At 35.9% G+C, this 26,102-nt stretch overlaps 1 protein-coding gene across 1 annotated transcript in view; it reads left to right on the top strand.

The window, feature by feature from the left end:
- CEP85L (centrosomal protein 85 like) overlaps window positions 1–26,102 on the top strand; it is a 173,712-nt gene that overhangs the window by 87,141 nt on the left and 60,469 nt on the right. The window contains exons 4-5 of the mRNA XM_030316238.1: window positions 7,317–7,438; window positions 19,845–19,962. Of these exons, the coding sequence (XP_030172098.1) occupies window positions 7,317–7,438; window positions 19,845–19,962 (240 nt within the window). The remainder of the gene's footprint in view (window positions 1–7,316; window positions 7,439–19,844; window positions 19,963–26,102) is intronic.

Genomic DNA, 26,102 nt, shown 5'->3' with positions numbered 1-26,102 from the left:
TGTAAGCTCTTAACTTTCTTAAATTTCCACAGAAATTTTATTTTTTTTTATTTTTTTTTTTCAACGTTTATTTATTTTTGGGACAGAGAGAGACAGAGCATGAACGGGGGGGGCAGAGAGAGAGGGAGACACAGAATCGGAAACAGGCTCCAGGCTCTGAGCCATCAGCCCAGAGCCTGACGCGGGGCTCGAACTCACGGACCGCGAGATCACGACCTGGCTGAAGTCGGACGCTTAACCGACTGCGCCACCCAGGCGCCCCTCCACAGAAATTTTAGAATCAGCTTGTCAACTTCTAAAACATCTGCTTGGATTTTAATTTGGTTTGTGATTAATCTATAAATCAGTGTAGAGACAAAGGATATCTTAATACTGAAGTACATCTCTCCTTTTTAAAAATTTTTTTTTTCAACGTTTATTTATTTTTGGGACAGAGAGAGACAGAGCATGAACGGGGGAGGGGCAGAGAGAGAGGGAGACACAGAATCGGAAGCAGGCTCCAGGCTCTGAGCCATCAGCCCAGACCCTGACGCGGGGCTCGAACTCACGGACCGCGAGATCGTGACCTGGCTGAAGTCGGACGTTTAACCGACTGCGCCACCCAGGCGCCCCGTACATCTCTCCTTTTTAAAAATAGTTTTTCATAATGTTTTAGTGATATTTTATAGTTTTCAATGTACAGATCTTGCCATGTGTATTGTTAAAGTTTTTATCTCATGGATATAAATTATATTAAAAAATTAAATTTATAATTGTTTATATGCTACACATAGAATTATTATTTTATGTTGCTCTTGAATTGTGCAACCTTGGTAAAGTTATTTTAGGTTTTAAAAATTATTCTATTAATGTGATAAGTTGCATTCCTGTGGTAAACCTAGGTCATATTATCTATCCATATGTCTATTTTAATTGATTTTGTTAAGAACTTTTATATTTATGTTTATGAGGGATGATGATTTGTAGTTTTCTTTTCCCTGTTTCTCTGGCTTTGATATCAGAGTAATATTGCCAATCTCATAAAATGTGTGGGGAAATGTTCACTCTTCTGAGTTTGTGGAAGATTGGTGTTAATTCTTTAAATGTTCAGTGGAATTCTACAATGAAACTGTTTGCCTAGAGATTTCTTTTTTCAGGAGTTTTGTTGTTGTTTTTAATCTCTACATTCAATTACTCTTATAGTTTCAGAGCTATTCAATGATCCAATTCATACTGGATGCATTTTGATAGTTTGTACTCTTTGAGAAGTTTGCCCATTTCACTGGTGGTTCAATTTGTGTGTGTAGAGTTCCTCCTAATAATTCCCGTTTTTTTTTTTTTTCATCATATCTACAGGATCTGTAGTGATATCTTTTGTTTCATTCCTAATATTGGTCATTTGCATCTTCTCCCTTTTTTCTTTTTCAGTCTAGCCAGTTTTGTCAATTTTATTGAAAGAATTTGCATTTTTTTGGCCCCATTGACTTTTGTGTATTTGTTTCATGTTTTAAACCTAGTGGATTTCTGGGCTTCTGGGTGACTCAATCAGTTAAGTGTCTGTTTCAGCTCAGGTCATGATCTTGCAGTTCATGAGTTTGACTCTGTGCTGACAGCTCAGAGCCTGGAGCCTGCTTTAGATTCTGGGTCTCCATCTCTCTCTGCTCCTCCCTCATTCACGCTCTGTCTCTCAAAAATGAATGTTAAAAAAAACACAAAAAACAAAAAAAACCTAGTGGATTTCTGTTCTTACCCTTGTTTTCTTCCATCTGGTTTCTTTGGCGTATATTTTGTAGTTTCTGAAGATGGGAGTTTAGATCACTGAGTTGAGACCATTTCTCTAATTTAATGATTTAGTGCTATAAATTCTTTTCTTGGTCCTGTGTTAGCTACATCTCACAAATTCTGATATATTTACAATTTCATTCAGTCAACCTATGTATTATTTAGAAGTGTGTTTTTAAAATGGTGGTACTGTTTTAATGTGAATTTCTGCATTTGCTGCGAAGTGTATTTTAAATCTTAGTTGATAACATGCTTTATTATTATTCTTCAAGCCTTCCCTTACTGTGTTTCTCAAAATTTTTCTTTTGCACTGTTTTATCTTTTCTTAACATTTAGGTAGAAACTACCTATAAATTACTACCTGATGTAATAAGTAGTAGACTCACTTTTGGTAATTGTTATTTTCTCAAAAAGTTTGCAATTTCATGTAAAATTTTAGATTTATTGATATGCTGTATATATTAAATACAGTTTAAAGTATTCTTTGCATATATATGAGAGAGAGAGAGAGAGAGATGCAGTCTCTTTTGCAACTACCCAACTTTGATGGGGAAAGCAGCCATAGATAATTTTAAAAGAATGAACATGGCTATGTTCCAATAAAACTTTAATTATGAGCCCTGATTTTTAAATTTCATATAATTTTCCTATGTCATAAAATTTTGTTTATATATGCCTGTCATTAAAAATGACAATTATGGAGACTTTTTCATCTAAGGCTTTTATAACAAGGTCATATCATTATATAATAAAACCATATTAAACAAAGTTATAAAATTCGACCTGAAGTAGAGTTTTAAAAGATTTTGTAAAAAAATCATATTGTGAAGTCTCAACTAGCAAGGCAGCCATTGTACCTTTATGATATTTTAAAAATTTATTTCATTTCATTCATTCATTCATTCACTCATTCATTCATTTATATTGAGAGAGAGCACAAGCATGAGCTTGTCCTGACACGGGGCTCATATTGTATATGTGTAGTATATATATGAGACTACAAATATTTAAAACTGGGGCTTGATCTCATGACCTGAGCCAAAATCAAGAATCAGACACTTAACTGATCGAGCCCCCCAGGCACCCCTGTACCTTTATGATTTTGCATAGAATATAAACAATGCTTTACTATTAAAGAAAAGGAACAACTAATGAAATTTAAAAATTGCTTTTAAGTTTACCTATAACATTTAGTTGTGTGTCAGATTTTGTTCTTCTTTTTAATCTTTTATGAGTTAGAGTTAAGGTTCAGTAAGGAAGACTATCATGCTGCTGATTTGGTAATTCTTTGTTACATTTTTTAAAAAATGAGGTATAATTGACATTTAACATATTAGTTTCAGGTGTATAACATAATGATTTGATATTTGTATATGCTATGAAATGGTCACCATTATGTCCAGTTACCATCCGTCACCATACAACTGATGAAAATAACTTGAAGCAGTTCAGACTTCAGTCTTGGCAAGGCTAAAAGAAATCTGACGGAAGTTAGCATAGGATTATTTTGTACAAAATTTATTTTGAGAGACAGAGTGAGCGCAGGAGGGGAAGAGAGAGGGAGAGAATCCCAAGCAAACTCCACGCTGTTAGCGTAGATCCTGACACGGGACTTGATCTAATGAATCATGAGATCGTGACCTGAGCCAAAATCAAGAGTCGGACACTTGACCGGCGGAGGTAGCCAGGCACTCCATTATGAAACTTTTAATATTTACTCTTTTAGCAATTTTTAAATGTTAATGCATCTTTGTTATAAGGGAAGCTGTTCTTTTTTTCCTTTATTTCTGTTTGCTCAGTTTCATAGCTCAATTTTGATTTGTTTTCCAAAGAGTTTAGATCAAGGGAGCTACAAATCAGAAGAATAAATTTTCATGTTGTTTTGTGTATATTCATGGAAGTGTTTGGTAAGTGCTTTAGCAGTCCATTCTGCCAATGATTCAGGTGCTGTAAGCCAGGCAGTATCGTTATTTGCTTTTCTCTTCAAAACTATTCTTATTTGCTTTTCTCTTGCAAACCTACTTTTTCGTTCTCTTTACTCTCTTTCTTGATACCAAGAAGTATTTCAAACAAGAAAAGCCTTCTCATTAGGGAATTGTCAGCCATAGGGAAATTCTTTAGCAGAAGACATATCAAGAGTAGAGTAGTTCATCATCTCTTGCCTGGGCTTTTGTGTTGTTTTTGTTGTTGTTTTTACTTTTTTTTTTTTTTTTTTTTTTTTTTTTTACTTTTTTGAGCTGTGGGCATTTGTCTTATTGAAATAGGAACGAGATATAGAAGGTAAAGATAGCTTCAGTATTATAGTATCAGTCGTTCCTGACATGTGGTAATCAGAAATGGAGGAGCCTTTCTTAAGTCTTTGTAAGAAGAAACTATACCTGAGATTTTTTTTTGTCATGATAACAATATACAAAAACCATTATTTAAATATCTGTCTATTGACATCAGGATATTAATATATAACTCAATATATATGTAAAGTGTATATTCATTTTTAGTCATCAAATAATGAAATGTTTAGTGTTATAGCACAAATGGCTTACCAAATCATTAATTTGATAATTTCCAAATCTTACATTGAGTTTTGGAATTGTTGAGATGGTTTTTTATTTTGCTTATTAGCTTTTACTAGTTTTAATGAATTCCTGTTTGAGCTATAATTTGACAAAATAAATTTAATCAAGTGACTTAACCCACTAAATTGGTAGTCATTAAGTAATATGGAGTTGCAATAAGTAGAGACTTTCTCATAATTTCAGCAATATTGTTTATGGTGCGGAATTCTCTTTTAGCTCCTAAGAGCAGTTACTATCAAAAATGTTTTCAACTCTCATGATAGGATATTTTGTGAATACCTTATTTAGGCCATAGTAGAAGCAGTGTAACAATTTCCTTAAGAACACATGCTCTTTTGTTGGGGTGCCCCTGTTTGAATTTCAGTTCTGCCAACTAAATACAAGCTGGTAGGTAGTTCTGAGATGGAAAATTTTTGGAGGGTTGACTACTGCAGGGAACCAACCAATCAGAAAGGATGCCATTTATGGATGGAGCATATTGAAGGCCCCCCTTTTTTTTTTTTAATTTTTTTTTCAACGTTTTTATTTTTTTTGGGACAGAGAGAGACAGAGCATGAACGGGGGAGGGGCAGAGAGAGAGGGAGACACAGAATCGGAAACAGGCTCCAGGCTCCGAGCCATCAGCCCAGAGCCTGAGTGGGGCTCGAGCTCACGGGCCGCGAGATCGTGACCTGGCTGAAGTCGGACGCTTAACCGACTGCGCCACCCAGGCGCCCCTGAAGGCCCCTTTTAATGTCAAGAAGTAACTCTTCATTTGTTGGATGATGGAGAGTTCTGAGGAGTGGCCTGGATAGTGGAGAGGACCTTTGGGGGTTTGGACAACAGCTAGTTACCAACCACGGTAAAAAAAACTTGAGTACTGTAGCAACTGATGTATCTTTACTAGGGCATATGGCTGATTATCAGTCTGGGTTGTATGTTAGGCAAAGGAAAGAATGAAATTCAGAGAAGGATCTCTGACTAACCTGGCTATATATTGTTATGTGTCACTTACACTCCAAATATCTGCTCATCTGACAAAGTTATGTTCCCTGTTATCTCCTGGTTTCTGTCCTTCCTAGTCTGTTCATCTTGTTCTGTCTTCTGCCTGAAACATCCTATCCTAGTATACTTGAAAACCATCTTTTTTTTTTTTTATTAAAAAATTTTTTTTTCAGCATTTATTTATTTTTGGGACAGAGAGAGACAGAGCATGAACGGGGAGGAGCAGAGAGAGAGGGAGACACAGAATCGGAAACAGGCTCCAGGCTCTGAGCCATCAGCCCAGAGCCTGACGCGGGGCTCGAACCCATGGACCGCGAGATCGTGACCTGGCTGAAGTCGGACGCCTAACCGACTGCGCCACCCAGGCGCCCCGAAAACCATCTTAATTGAACGGGTTAATATGGGACTAGTTGATGTCACACAATTAGTGGTTTCTTCAGAAATAGGTCTTGCCAGTAGCATCTTTGGAAAACAAAGGATAAAATATCACTGAATGTTTGAATTCTTCTAAAGTTGCTTTGGAGTGTTTCTATAGGATTATTTATCCTGCCAAGGAATTTATGTTCCTACTTGATTTATCAATTGTATTAGTGTCCTAGAGCTGCACAAAGGACACAGCTGGGTAGCGTCCACAACAAATTTATTGTCTCACAGTTCTGAAAGTTACAAGTCCAAAATCAAGGTGTTGGCTGAGTTGGTTCCTTCTGTGGGCTGTGAAGAAAAATCTGTTCCAGGCTGAGTTCTAGTGGCTTGCTGGCAGTCTTTTATGTTGCTGACGTTTAGATGCATCACTACAATCTCTGCTTTCATCTTCAAATGGTGTTCTTTCTGTATCTCTTTGCATAGAATTTGTGTTCAAATTTCCCCATTACACAGTTTGGGGAATCATACTGGATTCCCCAATCCTAATCATATTGGATTAGGGCTCACCCCAGTGACTTAATCTTTAAAAAAAAATTTTTTTAATGTTTGTTTATTTTTGAGAGAGAGACAGAGTGTGAGCAGGGGAGGGGCAGACAGGGAGACACAGAATCCAAAGCAGGCTCCAGGCTCTGAGCTGGTAGCACAGAGCCTGACATGGGGCTTGAACCCATGAGCCGTGAGATCATGACCTGAGCCAAAGTTGGACACTTATTGACTGAGCTACCCAGGCATCCCCCCTTCCCCCGGGGACTTCATCTTAACTTGATTACTGTAAAGACCCTGTTTCCAAATTAGGTTACCTTTTGAGGTTCTTGGGGATTAGGACTTCAACATATCTTTTTGAGGAGATGCAATCCATCTCTGACTATACTAAGTCATACTTACTAGGGTTTTCTTTTTGTTTGTTTCAGAAATTTGAGGGTATTTGTCATATTGGCTTTTATCAGTATTGATTTGTTTTAAATCTTTGAAATTTCTCTTCAATTCTAAGCAGATTTTTTTCTAAATTGTGTACTTTACACTGGAGACCAGTAATCACCCAAATCATATGTGCTTAAGTCATATTTTCTTTAAATATGTTTATTATTTTGTGAAAATACTTTTGCTTTTGAAATTTTAATGTAATTAAATGTGATGTGATGGATGATAATTTGAAGTCAGCATACTACAGATACTGTTTTTATTTCCTTGTAGAAACCTTTCCAGTAATGTTTGTCTAGTCTAACCATGGTACGTTGTTTCATTGTACTTCTTCCTAGGCAGTGAGTGATTAATATCTCACTTACAGAAAGCTTCTACAAGATGAGAATAAAATCTTGTATATAGTGTTGTAATAAGGCAGGTTAAATATTGTATTGTCACTACATCATTAGACTTGTACTTTTACTTCAGAACTTTCTTGAAATTCTTCAAGTTATGTTGTATTCGCAAGTATGATTTCAGACAGTCTTAAAAAAACCAATGGTTGAGTTTTCTCATTTTTTAATAAAAATCGTTGGGAAAATATTAGATGACACATAAATATTTCTTTTAAACACTTCTAGTGTACTAATAGTATAAATATTTGTGCAGGTTTTGACCGGATCCTCTCGTCAAAGTTATTCACCTTCTGGCTATCAGGATTTCAGTAAGTGGGAATCAGTGCTGAAAATAAAAGAAGGACTGCTAAGGCAGAAAGAAATTGTAATTGATCGGTGAGTCTATTTTCTTATTTACTAAATATTTCAGGCACACAGAAATGTAGATTACTAAAACAAATAGTATCTACTACTTAGAGTTTAAGAAATACAATCTTACAAATACACTGTCTCATTTCTGTCCCTCCCTCATCCACCCCCTTAAAGAGCCCCTATCAGAACTGAGGGTTGGTGTGTTCTTTCTGTTTTCTACCATCCTTTCATTTATGTTAGAGTAACTCATTTGGAAACTCCACTGTCTTTTTTTTATATGTAGAAAGTTAGCTGCAATGCTAATGAACTGTCAGAGCTACAGGCTGTATCTTTGTGTTTTATACTTGGAAACTATCAAATTGGAAAGCTACTTTAAAGTGCTAATACTTTTAACTAGTGTGTTTAGATATGAAGGCAAAGAAACTATGAAAATCATGAATGTTTAAAATTAAATGACTTACAGATAAGAATTTTGGAAATTTGGGGGGACAGTTCAGAAATGTTGCATTTTTGAGTACCAAAGCTCTGAAAAAAGTTTTTGTACTTAATAGACAGTCTCCTGATTATTTTGAGCAATAAACATTAATTTTTAATTATATTATCCTTGATGTATATTAGTTCTACATAAGTTATGTATACTTTAGGGTTAGTTAAACCTGTGTGTGTAGTAATGGGGAAATTGAGGAGACATTTTTTTCTTAATGCTAGTTACTACTTATTTTCATGTGCTTATTTGAGATAAAGTAGTAGACATTTTAGCCTTAAAATTAAATCCCAGTTCAAATCTTTAAATATATTTAGGGGCACCTGGGTGGCTCAATCTGTTGTGTCTGACTCTTGATTTTGGTTCAGGTCATCATCTCACAGTTGTGGGCTCAAGCCCCACATCGGGCTGTGCGCTGTCAGCACAGAGCCTGTTTGGGATTCTCTCTCCCTCTCTCTCTGCCCCTCCCCCACCTGTGTGCTCACACACACTCTCTCTTCCCCAAAATAGATAAATAAAACTTAAAAGATATTAAAAAGATAAGTATATTTAATAGCTGAAGTTTCAAAAGATTTTGCTTAGGAATTTACCATTATTAAGCAGTATCTACTGGAGGGTAACTAGAGCACGGATATCTGAACTTTTTTCTCTACTATGTTCCCAACATCTTGAACAGATCCTGGCACTTAGTATATGCTTAATGTTTGATACTTGTGAGGCAGGAGGGAAGAAAGACTTGAGAGACAAGTTGACCAGAGTAAAACCATTTTGATTTTAGGCTGACTCTTAACCTGAAGGTCAGCAAGTCATAAAAAAGAGTCACAAGATCTGACTCATAGAAAACCACAAGACCCCACTCCCTCCGGCAGTAAAAGCCACATAGGTTGGACATTCTTAAAATTGTTCCCTGTGGGTAATTCCAAAACTGGAAAACAGTGGAAAAACCAAACTGCCCAATGTGAATGAAAAACCCCAAGTTAAAGAGTACGCTCCTTTCTGTATGGTTAGCTAATTTTAAAACAAGCTTATAAAACCCTTTGTTAGAGACAAAGAGGAGCCATCTTCCTCACCTGGGAGGAGAGACCACTACGTTGTCTGTGAAGTAGCAGCTTTCTTGTTTCTACACTTAATAAATCTTTGCCCCTTTCTCTAAATGGCTAGCTCTTAAATTCTTTCCCACACAAAGTTAAGAACCCTCTTGGCCATGGGCCTGACACCCTCCCTCTGGAGGCCTTGCCCGTCTGACATCACTTGCATATTTGATAAATGAATGAAGATTCTAGAAGATAGTTTTGATTGAGTTTATGAAAAGGCTGTATAAAAGTATTAGATATTTTTAGTACAAGTGAATTTTATAAGTGGGTAATTATAGACCCTGATGGACATATGTTTTGTACACTTAGAAATTTAATTTCACTGTACATACTTGAAATTAATATTTTTAAGCAGACTGAAATTCAGAATTTTATTAATATGGGTGTACTCTCCCTCAAAACAATCAGAATCTATTGACTTTTATTATTTTTTAAACACCATTGTAATTACTGTTCCACTGGGTATAAATAAGTTAATAGGTATCTTAGTTCATTTGGGCTGCTTTAATAAAATATCATAGACTGGGTGGCTTACAAACAACAGAAACTTATTTCTCCTTGTTCTGGAGACGAAGAAGTCCAAGTTGAAGGCACCAGTAGAAGATGCATTGTCTAGTGAGGGTCTTCTTTCTGTTTCATAGATGGCTGTCTTCTTCCTGCAACCTCCCATGGTAGAAGAGGTGAGGGAGTTCCTTGGGGCCTCTTTTATAAAGGCACTAATTCTGTTCATGAGGACTCTGCCCTCATGACCTAATCATCTCCCACAGGCCCCTAATCTCCTTACACCATCACATTGGGCTTTGGGATTTATATATAAATTTTTGTTGGGGCGGGGCACAAACAGTCTATGACAGTAGGAAATGCATATAATTATTAACATAGTCTATTAAAAATATATATATTTCCCAAGTTTGTATCCTGTAGAAAGGTACTAAGGAAATAATCTAAAATAATTCAAGTTGCTCAATTTTGCATTTCTTTATCTAGTCGCATTTACCTATGCAGCTCCCTTCTTATACCGAGTTTTAGAGCATGAGGCTTCAGTGAGTGTATTTAAAAATCTTAATACTGCCAGATGCATGAGTACCATCAGCAAATAGTAGCCACATACACATGATTTGCAAATGATAGTTTTGTTTCTGGGCTTGTTTCTCCTCAGTAGACTCCAGCCCCCTCACAGAAGACTGTTTCTTGTACATTTTATTCCTCATAATAGGTACTCACCAAACATTCATTAAGGGGAAATAACTTCATTGTAATGGAAAAGAGGTTAAAGTTGCTGGTTAACCTGTGCTGTTACTGATACTAGTAGTTCTTATAATTGCTCAGCTTTTGCTACTGGATTGATCAGATAAAATTTAGGGATAAGTCATTGTACTTGAGACTGATCCAGAGAGGCCACCCTTAAACCTTCTGCAATGACACAGTGAGTTAATGCTATTAGTAAATGACACTGGCAGAGTAGAGGGGAATTCTCATTTTATCGCTACTTATAGTTTGCAATATGTATATTTGCTATTTAATTGTGTGTGGAAGTAAAATCACATAATTGTATTAGTAAGCTTTTAAAAATCAGTAGTGCATTCTTTGGTGTAGTGTGGATACTTATTTTATTGAAATCATAGCATCCTTTTAATTGCTTTACATGCTAAGGTTTATGATCAGATTTATTAAAGCAAGGCCTAGATGTACATACTATGGTTATTAAAAATTATTGGAACTCCATCCTTAGGTATTTGATCAGTTAACATGTGAGATTTTGTTCATGGCAATTTGTAGTACATGTCTTTTACTTTGAGAGGGACTCCATAATGCAATAATAGTTATTTTTCATCACAGGTGTTGAAGTGAGGTTTGGTTACTTTTTTTTTAATTTTTTTTTTTTTAATGTTTATTTCTGAGACAGAGAGACACAGCATTAGTGGGGGAGAGGCAGAGAGAAAAGGAGACACAGAATCCGAAGCAGGCTCCAGGCTCTGAGCTGTCAGCATAGAGGCTGATGCGGGCCTCGAACTCACAAACTGTGAGATTATGACCTGAGCCGAAGTCCGTTGCTCAACTGACTGAGCCACCCAGGCGCCCCAAGATTTGATTACTTTTATCAACTGCTTTAAACATTTAGTTTTAATAGTTCATTTCTAGCTAAGATATTTTGGTTGTTTATACCTAGGCATATAGTATTATAGAATCAATTTCTAAATTTACATTTGACCTTGAACAGCGTGGTGGTTAGGGACTCTGATCCTTCTGCACAGTTGAAAATCCATGTATAACTGTTTACTTCCCCCAAACCTAAGTGCTAATAGCCTACTGTTGACCTGAAGCCTTCCTGATAACATAGTCAATCAACACATATATTGTATGTATAACATACTGTAGTCTTAAACTAGAGAAAAGAAAATGTTATTAAGAAAATCATAAGGAAGAAGAACATTTAATGGTATAATATGTTATTTGTTGAAAAAAATCTGCATATCAGTGGATCTGCACCTTTCAAACTTTTGTTGTTCCAAGAGTCATATTGTAGTTCAGTCCCACCTTCTGTACTACAATTCAGTTTTGACACTAATACCCTAAGTTAGCATCAGACTCCACAGCTTTAAGGGCACACAGTCCCCAACAAGACTGCCTATCTTCAGATGCCAGTCTGAAGGTGGCATCACCAGGATATCCACACTTCTAACCAACTGGCTACAAATCTGGTGAGTTCCCAGAATTTTTATTGGAGTTTCATTGTGTAGGCACAATTGATTAAATCATTGGCTGTGTGATTGAACTTGGTCACCAGGCTCCTCCTCTCCCTGGCGGTTAGATTGGCTCAGAGTCACAGACCTCCAGTAACATGGTTGGCTTTCTGGTGAATAGTCCCTCACCATCCTAAAGCTGCTATCTAGAGCCTGTGAGTCACCTCGTTCTCATAAATACGAGAGTTTTCCAGGGAGCTCATTAATAATAAAGACTCCAAAGATTTAGAGTCTCCTTCCCAGGAACAAAGGCTGTTTCTTTATAACTCTTTCTTATTGATTCTCTATTATTTGTAAAATCTTAAGATTTGAAGATACACATGTAAGAACCCTTTTAATATACCTTGGGAGTATTTTCAAGCTATACACTTAGCTTTGTTTGGCAGGCCCACTTTTGGAGAAATTGAAAATTCTGACTAGCCCGAAAAATTAATACAATCCATCCTCTTTTTTTTCAAATTAAAAAATACTAACAAAGTACATTTAGAAGTATATTTCGAAACTAAAGCCCAGGGTCGTATTTCATATTATCCCAACATGTGTGAAAGCTCATTTTGGAAGCCAAGGGTGAGGAGACAGGTTCTTCAAAAACTGTTTTATCCCTTGTTTACAGTACTAGAGGTAGTTTGAAAAATGTGAACTAATGAAATAGAGGATACATTTATACATGGTTATAGGTTTTTCCTTTTATGTGCCCTCTTTTGAAACAGATTGGGAGAAAGGAAATGCATGGAAAATTAAAAGAATAAAATCTCAGGGTGCGTGGGTGGCTCAGTCGGTTAAGTGTCTAGCTCTTGATTTCAGCTCAGGTCATGATCATTCTTGCAGTCGTGAGATCAAGTTTCACATCGGGCTCCGTGCTGACCATGGAGCCTCCTTGGGATTCTCTTTTTCCTTTTCTTTCTGCTCCTCTCTCTCTTTCTCAAAATAAATAAATAAAACTTAAAAAACGAATAAACTCTCATCAGTCTTTCTCATTCCATCCTAGATCTTTTGCTACCTGTGCCTTTATTTCAGTTCCCCTCTCTCCTTTTATTTTGGTAATGCATGGGGGGTGTCTCTTTGATAACCATTTCTGCTAAATTATTTCAGATGGTATATTGCGCATAATTCATTTGGTGGTAGTATCCATAATGGCTTCAGAAGCCATTAAGGATTTAAACAAAAAAATTTTTTAATGTTTATTTTTGAGAGAGAGAGACAGAGTGCGAGTAGGGGAGGGGCAGATAGAGAGAGAGACACAAAATCCAAAGCAGGCTCCAGGCTCTGAGCTGTCAGCACAGAGCCCAACAGGGGGCTCGAACTCACAAACCGCAAGATCATGACCTGAGCTGAAGTCGGACGCTTAACCGACTGAGCCACCCAGGCGCCCCAGCCATTAAGGATTTTAAAACTCACAAGGGAAACTATTTTCAGAAACCAAATTTAATTAGAAAAGAAAAGGAACCTTCTCAAAGGTAACAGATACATACTTTTGCTTTGTATTTTCTCAACTAGAGACTGAATTTGTGCATATTCTTATTTGTTCCCTGGATCAGGGACAGGATCACTGCATTTCTAGGTAGGTCCAATATTTCTTTTAGTCACATAGTTGTTGTAGCAGCTCCTTGATTTCACAATTTTGACCTAAATTTTTTAAATATTTTCTGATTTAAAGGCCATATTTATTAAGTATTCTACCTGATTCCTTTTTTGTTCGTTGTAATAGTCCCTACTCTGGTCAGGACCTTACTGTCTGTTTCAGTCAATTCTTGGCAAAAGGAAGGTCTGGGACTCACTGGGTACCAGCTCTCACTTTTTTCTTTTTTAATGTTTATTTATTCTTAGAGAGAGAGGAGAGCAAGAGCAGGAGAGGGGCAGAGAGAGGGAGACACAGAATCTGGAACAGGCTCCAGGCTCCCAGCTGTCAGCACAGAGCCCGATAACGGGGCTCGAACTCACAAACCGTGAGATCATGACCTGAGCCGAAGTCAGACACTTAACTGACTGAGCCACCCAGGTGCCCCTCACTTTTTTTTTTAACTGTGAAGAAAAAAAAAATCACATAACATGAAATCTGTCATTTTAACACATCTTTAAGTATGCAGTACAGTTTTAGCTTTATGCATAATTTTTTACAGTAGAGTTCTAGAACTTTTTCAGTTTGCATGCCTGAAACTCTGTACCCATTCAGCAACAACTCCTCAGGTCCTCCTCACCCCAGCCCATGGAAACCATCATTATACTTTTCTGTTTCCATAAGTTTGACCACATTTTTTTGATAATGTAGGGGAGGAAAAAGTTTTTCTTGACCCTTTAGGGCTCCCTGGCTGGATCTTGAAATTAAACTGACAAAACAGATGAACAGTGGAAAAGCATACAAATTTATTTAATACAAGTTTTATGTGACGTAAGAGCCTTTATAAGGAAGTGAAGACCCATTGTAACTGACCTATTTATGCTAAGCTTGTTGAAGAATGGATAGTCATGGAGGAATATGATAGATTAAGAAGTATGAGGTAATTGTGTAGTAAACTGGGAGAAATTTAGGAAGGCATTCTTGGTAGGATTCTTCCTTGGGTCCTTTAGTCTTCAGAGATAGGGATGTACCTTTCCTCTGGGTTTGGTTGGCGGGGGGGCACCTTCCACTTGAGTGTTTTGTGACATGTTTAGGGAAGAAGGGCAAGGGTGGGGAGGAGGTCAGAATGACCTTGCTTTTGTTATTTTCTCAAACTCCTTTGACTTAAAACATTCAGTATACCAAGGTGCCATATTTTGGGTTAGCATGTCCTGAACCCAGTCAAATCGTCCTATAAGTGGAATGATGCAGTATTTGTCCCTTTATGACTGCTTATTGCACCTAGTATGACATCCTCAAGGTTCATCCGTGTTGTAGCATATGACAGAATTTCTTCTGCTTTTTAGACATTGTATGTATATGACATTTTTCTTTATTTATCCATTGATGGACATTTAGGGTGTTTTTCTCTTGTCTATTATGAATATCACCTTTGTTTTTCAAAGATATTTTGGTTGATATGTAATGCCTTGATTGACAGCTATTTTCTTTCAGCACTCTGAAGATCTTATTCCATTGCTCTCTGGTTTCTCTTGTCATCCACAAGTCTTCCTGCTGCCATATTGAATTTTGTCATTTTTTGGATGTAATCATTTTTTCTATTTGTTCTCAGCTGTTTTGCTACAATGTGCCTGTGGTGGTTTTCATCATATTTCGTATTTTTGGAGATTAAAGTACTTCTGATTCCAGGTTAATGTTTTTCATCAGTTTTGGAAAATTCTTGGTCTTTATCTTTTCAAATATTCTATTGCTTTCTCTTATATTTTTACTAGGACTGCAAAATATCTATGTTAGACAATTATCACCATTTCTTATGTCTTTTTCTTTTATTAAGAAAAGTAGAGAAAGGGGAGGAAAGAGAATTAATTGAATGTTTAACTTAAGAAGACCAGTAAAAGAATAGTAAACATAAAAGAGAACAAAGGAAATAATAAAAGTAAGAACAGAAATTAATCAAACGGATAAATCTCTTAGTTCTATAATCAGGGAAAAAGAAAGACTCAAAATATTAGTAATAAAAAATTATGGATTTCAAGTCAGTATTATAAACTTACATCAGCAAATCTGAACACACAGAAGAAAATGAATAATTTTAAAGGAATACCAAAATTGACTTGAAAAGAATGGAAAACTTGCATAAATAAGTAATGTTCAAGGAATATAATCAGATGATGTTAACTAGATATATTGAGGTGGTGGGGTGCCTGGGTGGCTCAGTCGGTTGAGCATCCAACCTCGGCTCAGGTCATGATCTCGTGGTCTGTGAGTTCGAGTCCCATGTCGGGCTCTGTGCTGACAGCTCAGAGCCTGGAGCCTGCTTCGGATTCTGTGTGTGTCTCTCTCTCTGCCCCTCTCCCGCTCATGCTCTGTCTCTCTCTCTGTCAAAAATAAATCAAAACATTAAAAAAAAATTTTTAAAAAGATATATTGAGGTGGTTATTTCACAATATACACATCAATGTGTTATACTCAATCATTGTTATATTTTGAAATTAATATGTCATATATCAATTATACTTCACTTAAAAAAAGTATAATCAACAATCATAAGTCTTCTAGATCCAGATAGTTTTAGAAATAAGATTTGCCAAATTGTATCTTTAACGTGTTTTTTTCCTTTCCCATTGAAAAAAGGGGGGAGGTGCCCGAGTGGCTTAGTTGGTTAAGTGTCAGACTTTTGATTTCAGCTCAGATCGTGATTTCATGGTTCACGAGATCCAGCCCTAGTGTTGGGCTCTGTGCTGACAGTGAAGCCTGCTTGGGATTCATTCTCATTCATCTTCCCTCCCCCCCCGCCTCTCGCCGCCCCCATCTTTCTCTTTCTGCCCCTTTCCCACTTTGCATCTGCTCTCTCTCTCTCAAATAAATAAATAAACATTTTAAAATAGTGGGGCTTTTTGTTTTTTGTTTTTTGTAGATAGCATATAGTTGAATCTTCTCTTTATCCATTTTAGACAATGTCTGCTTTTTAATTGGAGTTATTTAGACCATTTACATTTGTAATTATTGATATAGTTAAGTTAAATTTCCGTCTTGGCTGTTTGTTTTCTAATTGTTCCAATCTGTTCTGGGTTCCCCTTTTCTTTCTCTTAAATTAGTATTTTTTTTTTTTTATAATTCCCTTTATGTCCTTTGTTGGCTTATAGCTATAACTCTTTATTGAGTTATTATAGTGGTTGCTATAGAGTTTATAATAGTACATCTTTAAAGTGCAGTAGTCTACCCTCAAGCATGACTTTACCATATACTGTTTCATGTATAACATAAGAATCTTATTAAATATACTTCCATTTTTCTTCTCCCAGTCCATGAGATATTTTGTCATACATTTTACTTCTACAAAGATGATAAACCCCACAATACATTATCAGTTTGTTTGTTTGTTTGCTTTACACCGTCTGTTGTCTTTTAAGATATCTAAATAATAAGAACAGTATATTATGTATTTGTCCATGTAGTTATCGTTTTTAGTGCTCTTCTTTCTTTTGTGTGGATCCCAGATTTCATTTAGTATTGGTTTCCTTTACTTGGAGATGTTCCTTTATCATTTCTTATAGTTGAAGTCTGCTGTGATGGATTCTTTGAGCTTTTTAAGTTTTCAAAAAAGTCTCTTTCACCTCTGTCTTTGATGAATTCTAGGTTGGTAGTTTTTATTTTGCTTTAAAATTGCCTTGGGCAAAAATTCTGTAGATTGATACCTTTTAAATTTTCATACTTAATGTAATACTTTAAAGTACTATTGTCTTCTTGTTTGTATTATTTTAGATGAGACATCTATCATTTTTACCTTCGTCTTTGTGATTGAACTTATCTTTTTTTCACAGCCTTCTTTTAAGATTTTATCTTTATCACTGATTTTAAGCCATTTGATTTAATGTTCCTTGGTTTAGTTTTCTTCTTGTTACTTGTGCTTGAGGTTCTCTGGTATTCTTAGATTTGTGGATGTACAGTTCTCATTAAATCTGGAAACATTTGGCCAGTTTTCTACAAATATTTTTCCTGTCTCTAACCCCCTTAGAGATTCTAATTATATACATATATATATACATACATATATTACATATATGTGTGTGTGTGTGTGTGTGTGTATATATATATATATATATATATATATATATATATATATATATATTTGTCCTCTTAAATCCCACAGCTCACTGATGCTCAGGTCATGATCTTGCAGTTCATGGGCTCGAGCCCTGCATCCGGCTCTGCGCTGACAGTGTGGAGACTGCTTGGGATTTGTCTCTCTCACTCTCTTTCTGCCCCTCCCCTGCTCTCTCTCTCAAAATAAATCAATACACTTAAAAAATAAAAATATAAGTTATATTATCCTGCTTCTTTGCATGCCTGGTAATTTTGATCAAGCGCCAGGCATTACAGATTTTAACATTTTTGGATGTCACATGTGTTTGGATTCCTGAACTTTGTTCTGGAGTCAGAATTGCCCTTTGTTGAAAAGTGCTGCTAAATGATGCCCTGTGAATTATGAAGTTTTCCACTGTGGCATTTGAAAGCAAGCACAGTTCTAGGACCCATGTAAGTTTCAGGCACTGTTCATTCTTATCTTTTGGTGGACCACCACCTGCCATCCTCCCCACATATGCACTCTAAGTAGCTCCTCATGTGTTTATTCATTAGTACTCAACTAAATATTCAGGGTGACTCTGCACTGTGAGCTCTGATTGCCTTGGTTTCTCCAGCATCCCAGCTTTGTCTTTTCAGTTCAGAGAGAGGCCTCTTTCCCTGTGTTGGGTAGGGCCTGCAGCAGTAGGCTCTGGCAGTCACAGAGCTCACCTCATTTGTTGCCCATCCCTCAGAAGTCACTGTTCCTAATTAACTGATACCCAGTGTCTTGAGATCATTGTTTCCTGTATTTTGTTCCGTTTTGTAATTGTGTCAGGCAGAAAGGCACAGCTTGTGTCTATTACTGTGTCTTGGCCAGAAGAGGAAGTTTAGTTTTCTTGGTAAAGCTTGAAATTCTTTGACAAGTGTCGTGACTCTCCTAATTTATCTGTTTACTATTTTTTTTTTAACATTTATTTGTTTTTGAGAGAGCGCTAGGGGGGCAGGTTGGGGGGGGGGCAGAGAGGGAAACACAGAATCTGAAGCAGGCTCCAGGCTCTGAGTTGTCAGCACAGAGCCTGATGCAGGGCTCAAAGCCAGGAACAGCAAGATAATGACCTGAACTGAAGTCGGATGCTTAACCAACTGAGCCACTCAGGAGCCCCTATCTGTTTACTATTTGATGTTTTCTATTTGAATTTTCTTTAAGGATAGTGTATCTAAAAAATTAAATGGCTCAGAGTAGAATAAGTTCTCTGATTCAGTCTGAAACTTATAAGCTAACTTGCTCCAAAAGTTACTTTGTGAGTAATTTTGGAAAATACCAAGCTATATGTTTACCCACATGTATGCTTACTTTTTCTTAAAAGCCTTTCTTCCTCATAACCTTATGATGAGACTTGTTATTAAAGGATTTTTGAAGATTCTCAAAAATACATATAAAGCTCTTAACAGGATACCAGCTACATAACCGTTTTCAAATATAGTTGACCCTGAACAACACAGGTTTGAACTACATATGCCCACTTATAACATGGATTTTTTTTTTGCAGCAAATACAGTACTATAAATGTATTTTCTGTTCCTTATGATTTTCTTAATAACATTTTCTCTAGCTTTATTATAAGAATATAGTATATAATACATAGAGCATACAAAATATGTGTTAGTCAACTGTTTACATTATTGGTAGGGCTTCCAGTCAACAGCAGGCTTTTAGTAGTTAACTTGTTGGGGAGTCAAATATTATATGCTGGTTTTAACTGCATGACAGGGCAGGGAGGGTCAGTGCCCATAACCCCACTTGTTCAGCATCACTGTGTATAAGGGTACATATTCACAAAAGTTTAATACTTGATTAAAGTAAGCTATGAGTTGCTGAGAAAAGATTTGACTTCAGTGTGTCTGTTTCCAACATGAAGTTACGTTAAAGTGAAATGTCTGAGCTTTCCAAAGAGCAACTCTGTCACCAGGTGAGTTCTCCATCATTGGCGATGGTTGTGTGTAGACTGTGTAACCTAGGATGTTGCTGAGAAGATGCAGGCCTAGAACAGCAGTTATGCTAGATGATATTTGCGAAAATACCTTTCATCTCTGACAGTGAGATTCTAAGAACTGTCAGTGTTAACAGAATTTGCATGGATGAAAATAATGGATTTTAAGGTAAGGCATTCTAAATTGAGGACATAACATTTATTAAATTAGGTAACAAGAGAAAAGGAAGCAAAACATGACTTTGTATTACTAAGAAGGATAGTCTACAAAATACTGTATTTATAAAACGCAAGAAATACTCTACAGTATAAATACCCTTTCTGTATTCGGCATAACCCATGGTGTGGTGGTTTTTAAATTCCCTATTATGAATGTTAATATTGATAATACTCTTAATCTTACATCAAATTATTGGAATAAAGTTCTACTCTTAAATGGTCTCTTAGAAAAGCATATTCTTTATAATGTCTCCTCAATTTATGTTTTGCAGGCAGAAGCAGCAAATTAGCCACTTACACGAGAGGATAAGGGATAATGAAATACGGGCACAACATGCCATGTTAGGACATTATGTGAACTGTGAAGATTCTTTTGTGGCTAGTTTGCAGGTAAGGTGTAGAGAATTTTGTAGTTTAATTAATAAAGTATGTGTTTAATTATATGCTGACCTTGTAATATTAGGATGCTTTTTAATTAATCATGTTCATGTTTACATACATAGTAAAAGATGTCCCAAGAATTGTCTTCTAGATGTCAGGTTCACATCCCCTTCTAGATGTCAGGTTCACACCCCACACAGGAATTACTGCTATCAGTTTCTAGTGTATCCTTCTAGAGTTGATATGTATCACTAGCAGATATAAATGTATTTTATTCCTCTATCTTCACAAAATTATCAAATATATACATTATCTATTCATCTTGCTTTTCTCCTTTATATTACATTAATTATATAAAATGCAGTGATTAAAAAGCAGAGAAAACTCAGAAATACAGAGAACAAACTGATGGTTGCCTGGAGGAATTGGGCAGAACAGGTGAAGGGAGTGGGAGTTACAGACTTCCAGTTAGGGAATGGATAAGGCATGGAGGATAAAATGTACAGAACAGGTATGTAATCAGTGGTCTTGTAATAGTGTTGTATGTGACAGATGGTAGCTACACTTGTCGTGAGCACAGCATAACAGATAGACTTGTCAATCACTGTGTTGCACACCTGAAACTAAAGTAATGCGGGTCAATTGTACTTCTGTTAAAACAATTTCAGTGATTATTTCTATGTCATTACACAAGACAAACATCCTTTTCCTTTGCTTTTACAGCTGATTGATTTTCCATTTTATGGAGATAGCATAATTTATTCATCTTGTCCCTACTAGTCATAATTTGGGTGTTTCTTGTTTGGGGCTACTATGAATAATGTTGTGAAGAATAAAACACTGTTTTGCTCATGCGAGTGTTTTTAACTTAAATTCTCTGAAGTGAAATTTATAGGTATAATAAGAGTTGGTTACTTTTACTGATGTTGTCAAATCGCTATTGTATTAACACACTGTGAGATTTTGCCTTTCTAGTGGGTTGCATAAAGGGTAGGATGGTGGAGTTATCTCCGTGGTTTTTAAAAAAATGTTAGAATTCTGTTAAAATACATAATTTCTACATCATACAAACATAACATAACATAAACATCATAGAACATAAAATCTACCATCATAACCATTTTTTTCATCCTAACCATTTTTTTTAATTTTTTTTTTTAACGTTTATTACTTTTGAGACAGAGCGAGACAGAGCATGAACGGCAGAGGTCAGAGAGAGAGAGAGGGAGACACAGAATCTGAAATAGGTTCCAGGCTCTGAGCTGTCAGCACAGAGCCAGACACGGGGCTCGAACTCACGAGCCGTGAGATCATGACCTGAGCTGAAGTCGGACGCTTAACCGACTGAGCCACCCAGGCGCCCCCATCCTAACCATTTTCAAGTGTGCAGTTCAGTGGTGCAAATACACTTATAATATTTTGCAACGATCACCACCATCCATTTCCATACCTCTTTCACATCCTTACAAAACTGAAATTTTGTACCTGTTAAACAGCAACTGTCTATTCACCTCCCCAACCCCTGGCAACTACTGTTCTACTTTATGTCTCTATGATTTTGATTACTCCAATTATCTTGCATAAAATAAATCATACAGTATTTGTCTTTTTGTGACTGCCTTATTGCACTTAGTATAGTTTCCTCCAGGTTCATCCATACACTAGCATGTGTCAGAGTTCATTCCTTTAAGGCGAATAATATTCCATCATTTGTATATCACAGTTGTTTTATCCGTTCATCTGTTGACAGGCATTTTGTCTGCTTCCACATATTAGCTCTAGTAAGTAATGCTGCCATGAACATTTTTTATATTTATTTGAACATGGGTATATAAATATCTCTTGAAGACCCTGCCTTCAGTCCTTTGAGTATATACCCAGAAGTAGAATTACGGGGATCATATAGTAATTCTATTTTTAAGGTTGTGAGGAAGCACCATACTGTTTTCCATAGTGACTTGTACCGTTTTGCATTTCCACCAGCAGTATTACAGGGTTCCAGTTTGTCCATATGGCACCAACACTTGTTATTTTTGTTTTGTTTTTTGATAGTAGCCATCCCAATGGGTACGAGGTGATATCTCATTGTAGTTTTGATAAGCATTTTCTTAAAGATTAGTGGTATGAGCATCTTTTTATGGCTTATTGGCTCTTGGTATGTCTTCTTTTTTTTTTAATGTTTGTTTATTTTTGAGAGAGAGAGTGGGAGGGACGGTGGGAGAGGCACAGAGAGAGGAGGAAAGAGAAAAATCTCAAGCTCTGTTGACAATGTCTTCTCATTCACAAAAAGTTTTTTTAAAAAATTTTTTTTTTAATTTTTTTTTTTCAACATTATTTATTTTTTGGGACAGAGAGAGACAGAGCATGAACGGGGAGGGGCAGAGAGAGAGGGAGACACAGAATCGGAAACAGGCTCCAGGCTCTGAGCCATCAGCCCAGAGCCCGACGCGGGGCTCGAACTCACGGACCGCGAGATCATGACCTGGCTGAAGTCGGACGCTTAACCGACTGCGCCACCCAGGCACCCCAAAAATTTTTCTTAATGTTTATTTATTTTGAGAGAAACAGAGAGAGAGGGAGACACAGAATCTGAAGCAGGCTCCTCATGCGGGGCTCGAACTCATGGACTGTGAGATCATGACCTGAGCCAAAGTCGGACGCTTAACCAAGTGAGGCACCCAGGCGCCCCGATGCACAAAATTTTTTAATTTTTCAAGTCCAGTTTGTCTACTTTTTCTTTTATTGCTTGTGCCTTTGGGGTCATATCCAAGAAATATCACCAAATTCATTGTCTTGAAGCTTTTGCTACATGTTTTCTTTTACGAGTTTATAGTTTTAGGTCTTATGTTTAGCTCTTTGACCTACTGTGAGTAATTTTTGTATATGGTATTTGGCAAGGGTCCAGCTTCATTCTTTCCATGTGGATAATCCTGTTTTCTCAGCACTATTGTTGAAAAGACTCTTTTCCACAAGGTGTCTTAGCACCTGATCCAAATCATTTGACCGTGTATGCCAGGATTAATTTCTGGGCTCTATATTCCATTCCATTGGTCTATATATGTCTTTCATTATCCACACATTATTCATAACAGCACCACACTGTTTGATCACTATGGCTTTGTATTAAGTTTTGAAGTCTGGAAGTGTGAGTCCCCCAGGTTTTTCTTCTTTTTAAGATTCTTTAAGCTATTTGTGGTCCCTTGAGATTCTATATGAACTTCAGAGTGGCTTTTTCTCCTTTTGCAAAATAATGTGATTTTGATAGGGATTGAATCGAATCTGTAGATCACTAGATCACTTTGAGTATTATTAACATCTTCACAATATTAAGTTTTCCAAACCATGAACATGAAATGTATTGCCATTTATTTATGTCTTCTTCAATTTCTTTCAGCAGTGTTTTGTAATTTTTATTATACAAGTCTTTCACAAACCTCCTTGGTTAATTCCTGAGTATTTTATTCTTTTTGATACTGTCATAAATGGGATCGTTTCCATAATTTCCTTTTCAGATTGTTCATTGTTAATGCATCATAGAAATGCAACAGATTTTTGTGTATTGACTTTGTATCCGAATACATTGCTGAATTTACTCAATAGTTCTAACAAGTTTTTTGTGGAATTGTTAGGATTTTCTACATGCAAGATTATATCACCTGTGAACAGAGATAGTTTTACCTTCCTTTCCAATATGGATGCCTTGTATTTCTTTTCCTTGGCTAATTCCTCTGGCTGTAACTTCCAGTATTCTGTTGAATAAAAGTGGGGAAAGTGGAATCCTTGCCTTGTTCCTGATCTTAGAGGAAAAGCTTTCAGTCTTTCACCATTGAGTATAATGTTTGCTATCAGTTTTTACTATATAGCTTTTATTATGTTGAAATAGTTTTCTTTCAATAGTTTTCTTCCATTCCTAGTTTTTTGTGTTTTAATCATGAAAGATACTGAATTTTGTCATGTGCTTTTTTGACATCAATTGAGATGAGTATGGGTTTTTCCCTTTATTCTGTTAATGTGGTATATTACATGTGATCAGTTTTCAATATAGAACCATGCTCGCATTCCAGGAATAAATTCTACATGGTCATAGATTATAATCCTTTTAAAATACTGCTGCATTCAGATTGTAACTATTGTTGAGGATTTTGGCATCAAAGATACTGGTCTGTAGTTTTCTTGTGCTGTCTGGCTTTGGTATCAAATAATGCTTGCTTCATAGAATGACTTAGGAAGAGTAGTTTCTTCTCTTTCGGTGTTTGGAAAAGTTTGAAAGGGATTGGTGTTCGTTTTTTTCTTTCTTTGTTTTTGTTTTAACATGTTTGGTAGAATTCACCAGTGAAGCCATCAGGTCCAGGGCAAGGGCTTTTTTAAAGGGCAGAGTTTTGATTAGTGATTCAGTCTCTTACTGATAGGTCTGCTCAGATTTTCTGTTTCTTCATGATTTAGATCGAGGTTTTATGTTTCTAGTAACTTGTCCATTGCGTTTGGTTTATCCAATTTGTTGGCATACAGTTAATTACTCACAGTACTCTGTTACAATCCTTTTTATTTCTGCAGAAGTGATATTAATGTCCTCATTATCATTTATGATTTTAGTAATTTGAGTTTTTTTCCTTAAACCATCTAGGTGAAGGTTTGTCAATTTTGTTGATTTTTTTTCAGAGAACCAAATTTTGGTTTCATTAACTTTCTCTATTTTTATTTTCTCTATTTCATTTATCTCTGTGTTAATCCTTATTATTTCATTCCTTCTGATAATTTTGGATTTTGTTTATTCTCCTTTTTCTAATCCTTTAGGTTGTTAAGTTAGGTTGTTGATGTAAGATCTTTCTCGTTTTCTTCATATGGTTTTAATATGTTTTTCTCCTGAGTGATGTTGAATTTCTTTTTATATATCTAAGGCCCCATTCATATTTCTTTTCCGTGAAATGTCATTTCATATCCTTTGCTTGTTTTTCTGTTAGGTATTGGTTTTTTACTTACTGATTTTAGAAGCCCTTTGTCTTATAATTTGATTTGAAAATACATTTTATGAATTTGTCATAATATTTTCTTTCTATCTATGTCATTCTATTTCTTTTTCTTGTATCTATTACTTTCTATCATGAAGTCTCTATAATTTTAATGAATATTTTACAAATAAGTTCTGTCTTCACTAATGGACCCATTTAACAGAACAGTTACTAAACATCCACTGTGTTAAATTATGAGGTCACAAAGGTAAAGAATAGTTCCTACCTTGATGAATCTCAAACTACATTGGGAGAGACTATATAGGTAAACATGTTTACCTATTCCTTCAAAATTTGTGTTTACTGTGGGTAAAGCAGTGTGTAGGTGCACAGAATAGAAATGTGAATGAGGTTAGTTTTGCCATTGAGAGTACAGTCTAATTGGAACATAGACAGAGGGTCTTTGAGACCTTATAACAAAATTTATATGGCTGGAAGGGTGACTTTCCCCAATTATTACTTTTTTTTTTAAAGAATTTATCTTAAAAATTGTTTGTATGTTTTTCTGTATTGACTTTATGATTGGCTTATTTCCCAAAGAATATAAACTATTGGCATTTTTATTAGGGTCAAAAGTGAGAATTCATAACTTTATAGAGTTATATACTTCTATTTGTGGAATTTTTTTGTCTTCCTAATTAAGGTCTTTATTTCTGGAATTAAATCATTTTAAGTGGGATTTTTTTTCTTCCATTGTATTTTCAAACTTGTTTACATATGTTCAAGGAATTGGTGTATTAAAGTCAGGAAATATTGAAGACCAACTAATTATCAGAATACTTGAGGCAAAAACATTTAACAGAGACTCCAGCTTGTTTACCATACTTCAGTTACTAATACATCAGAATAGGTCATTGCAGTGTGATCTTATCTACTAGTTCTATCCCATGATAGTAAGGCTCTATGGAACTGAGATTAATAGTGTACAGTTATTTAAAAGTGGTATTTTTATACTATGTAAGTAGTATAATTTTTTTTGAAGACAGTTCTGTAGAACCATGCAGTTTTTCTTTGTAACTTTCTTATTCGGAATAAAGGGTTAACTTGAATCACACAATTATTATATTACCAGAGGCATGTGTATCTTAGTATGCATCTGAAAGCTGAAGAAACTGTTTTTTGACATAGCATCAGGCCAGT

Source organism: Lynx canadensis, chromosome B2, assembly GCF_007474595.2.
Source record: "Lynx canadensis isolate LIC74 chromosome B2, mLynCan4.pri.v2, whole genome shotgun sequence".
NCBI classification, from domain to species: Eukaryota; Metazoa; Chordata; class Mammalia; order Carnivora; family Felidae; genus Lynx; species Lynx canadensis.
Note: the sequence above shows the minus strand (reverse complement) of the source record. Positions and strands in the feature narration are given on the sequence as shown.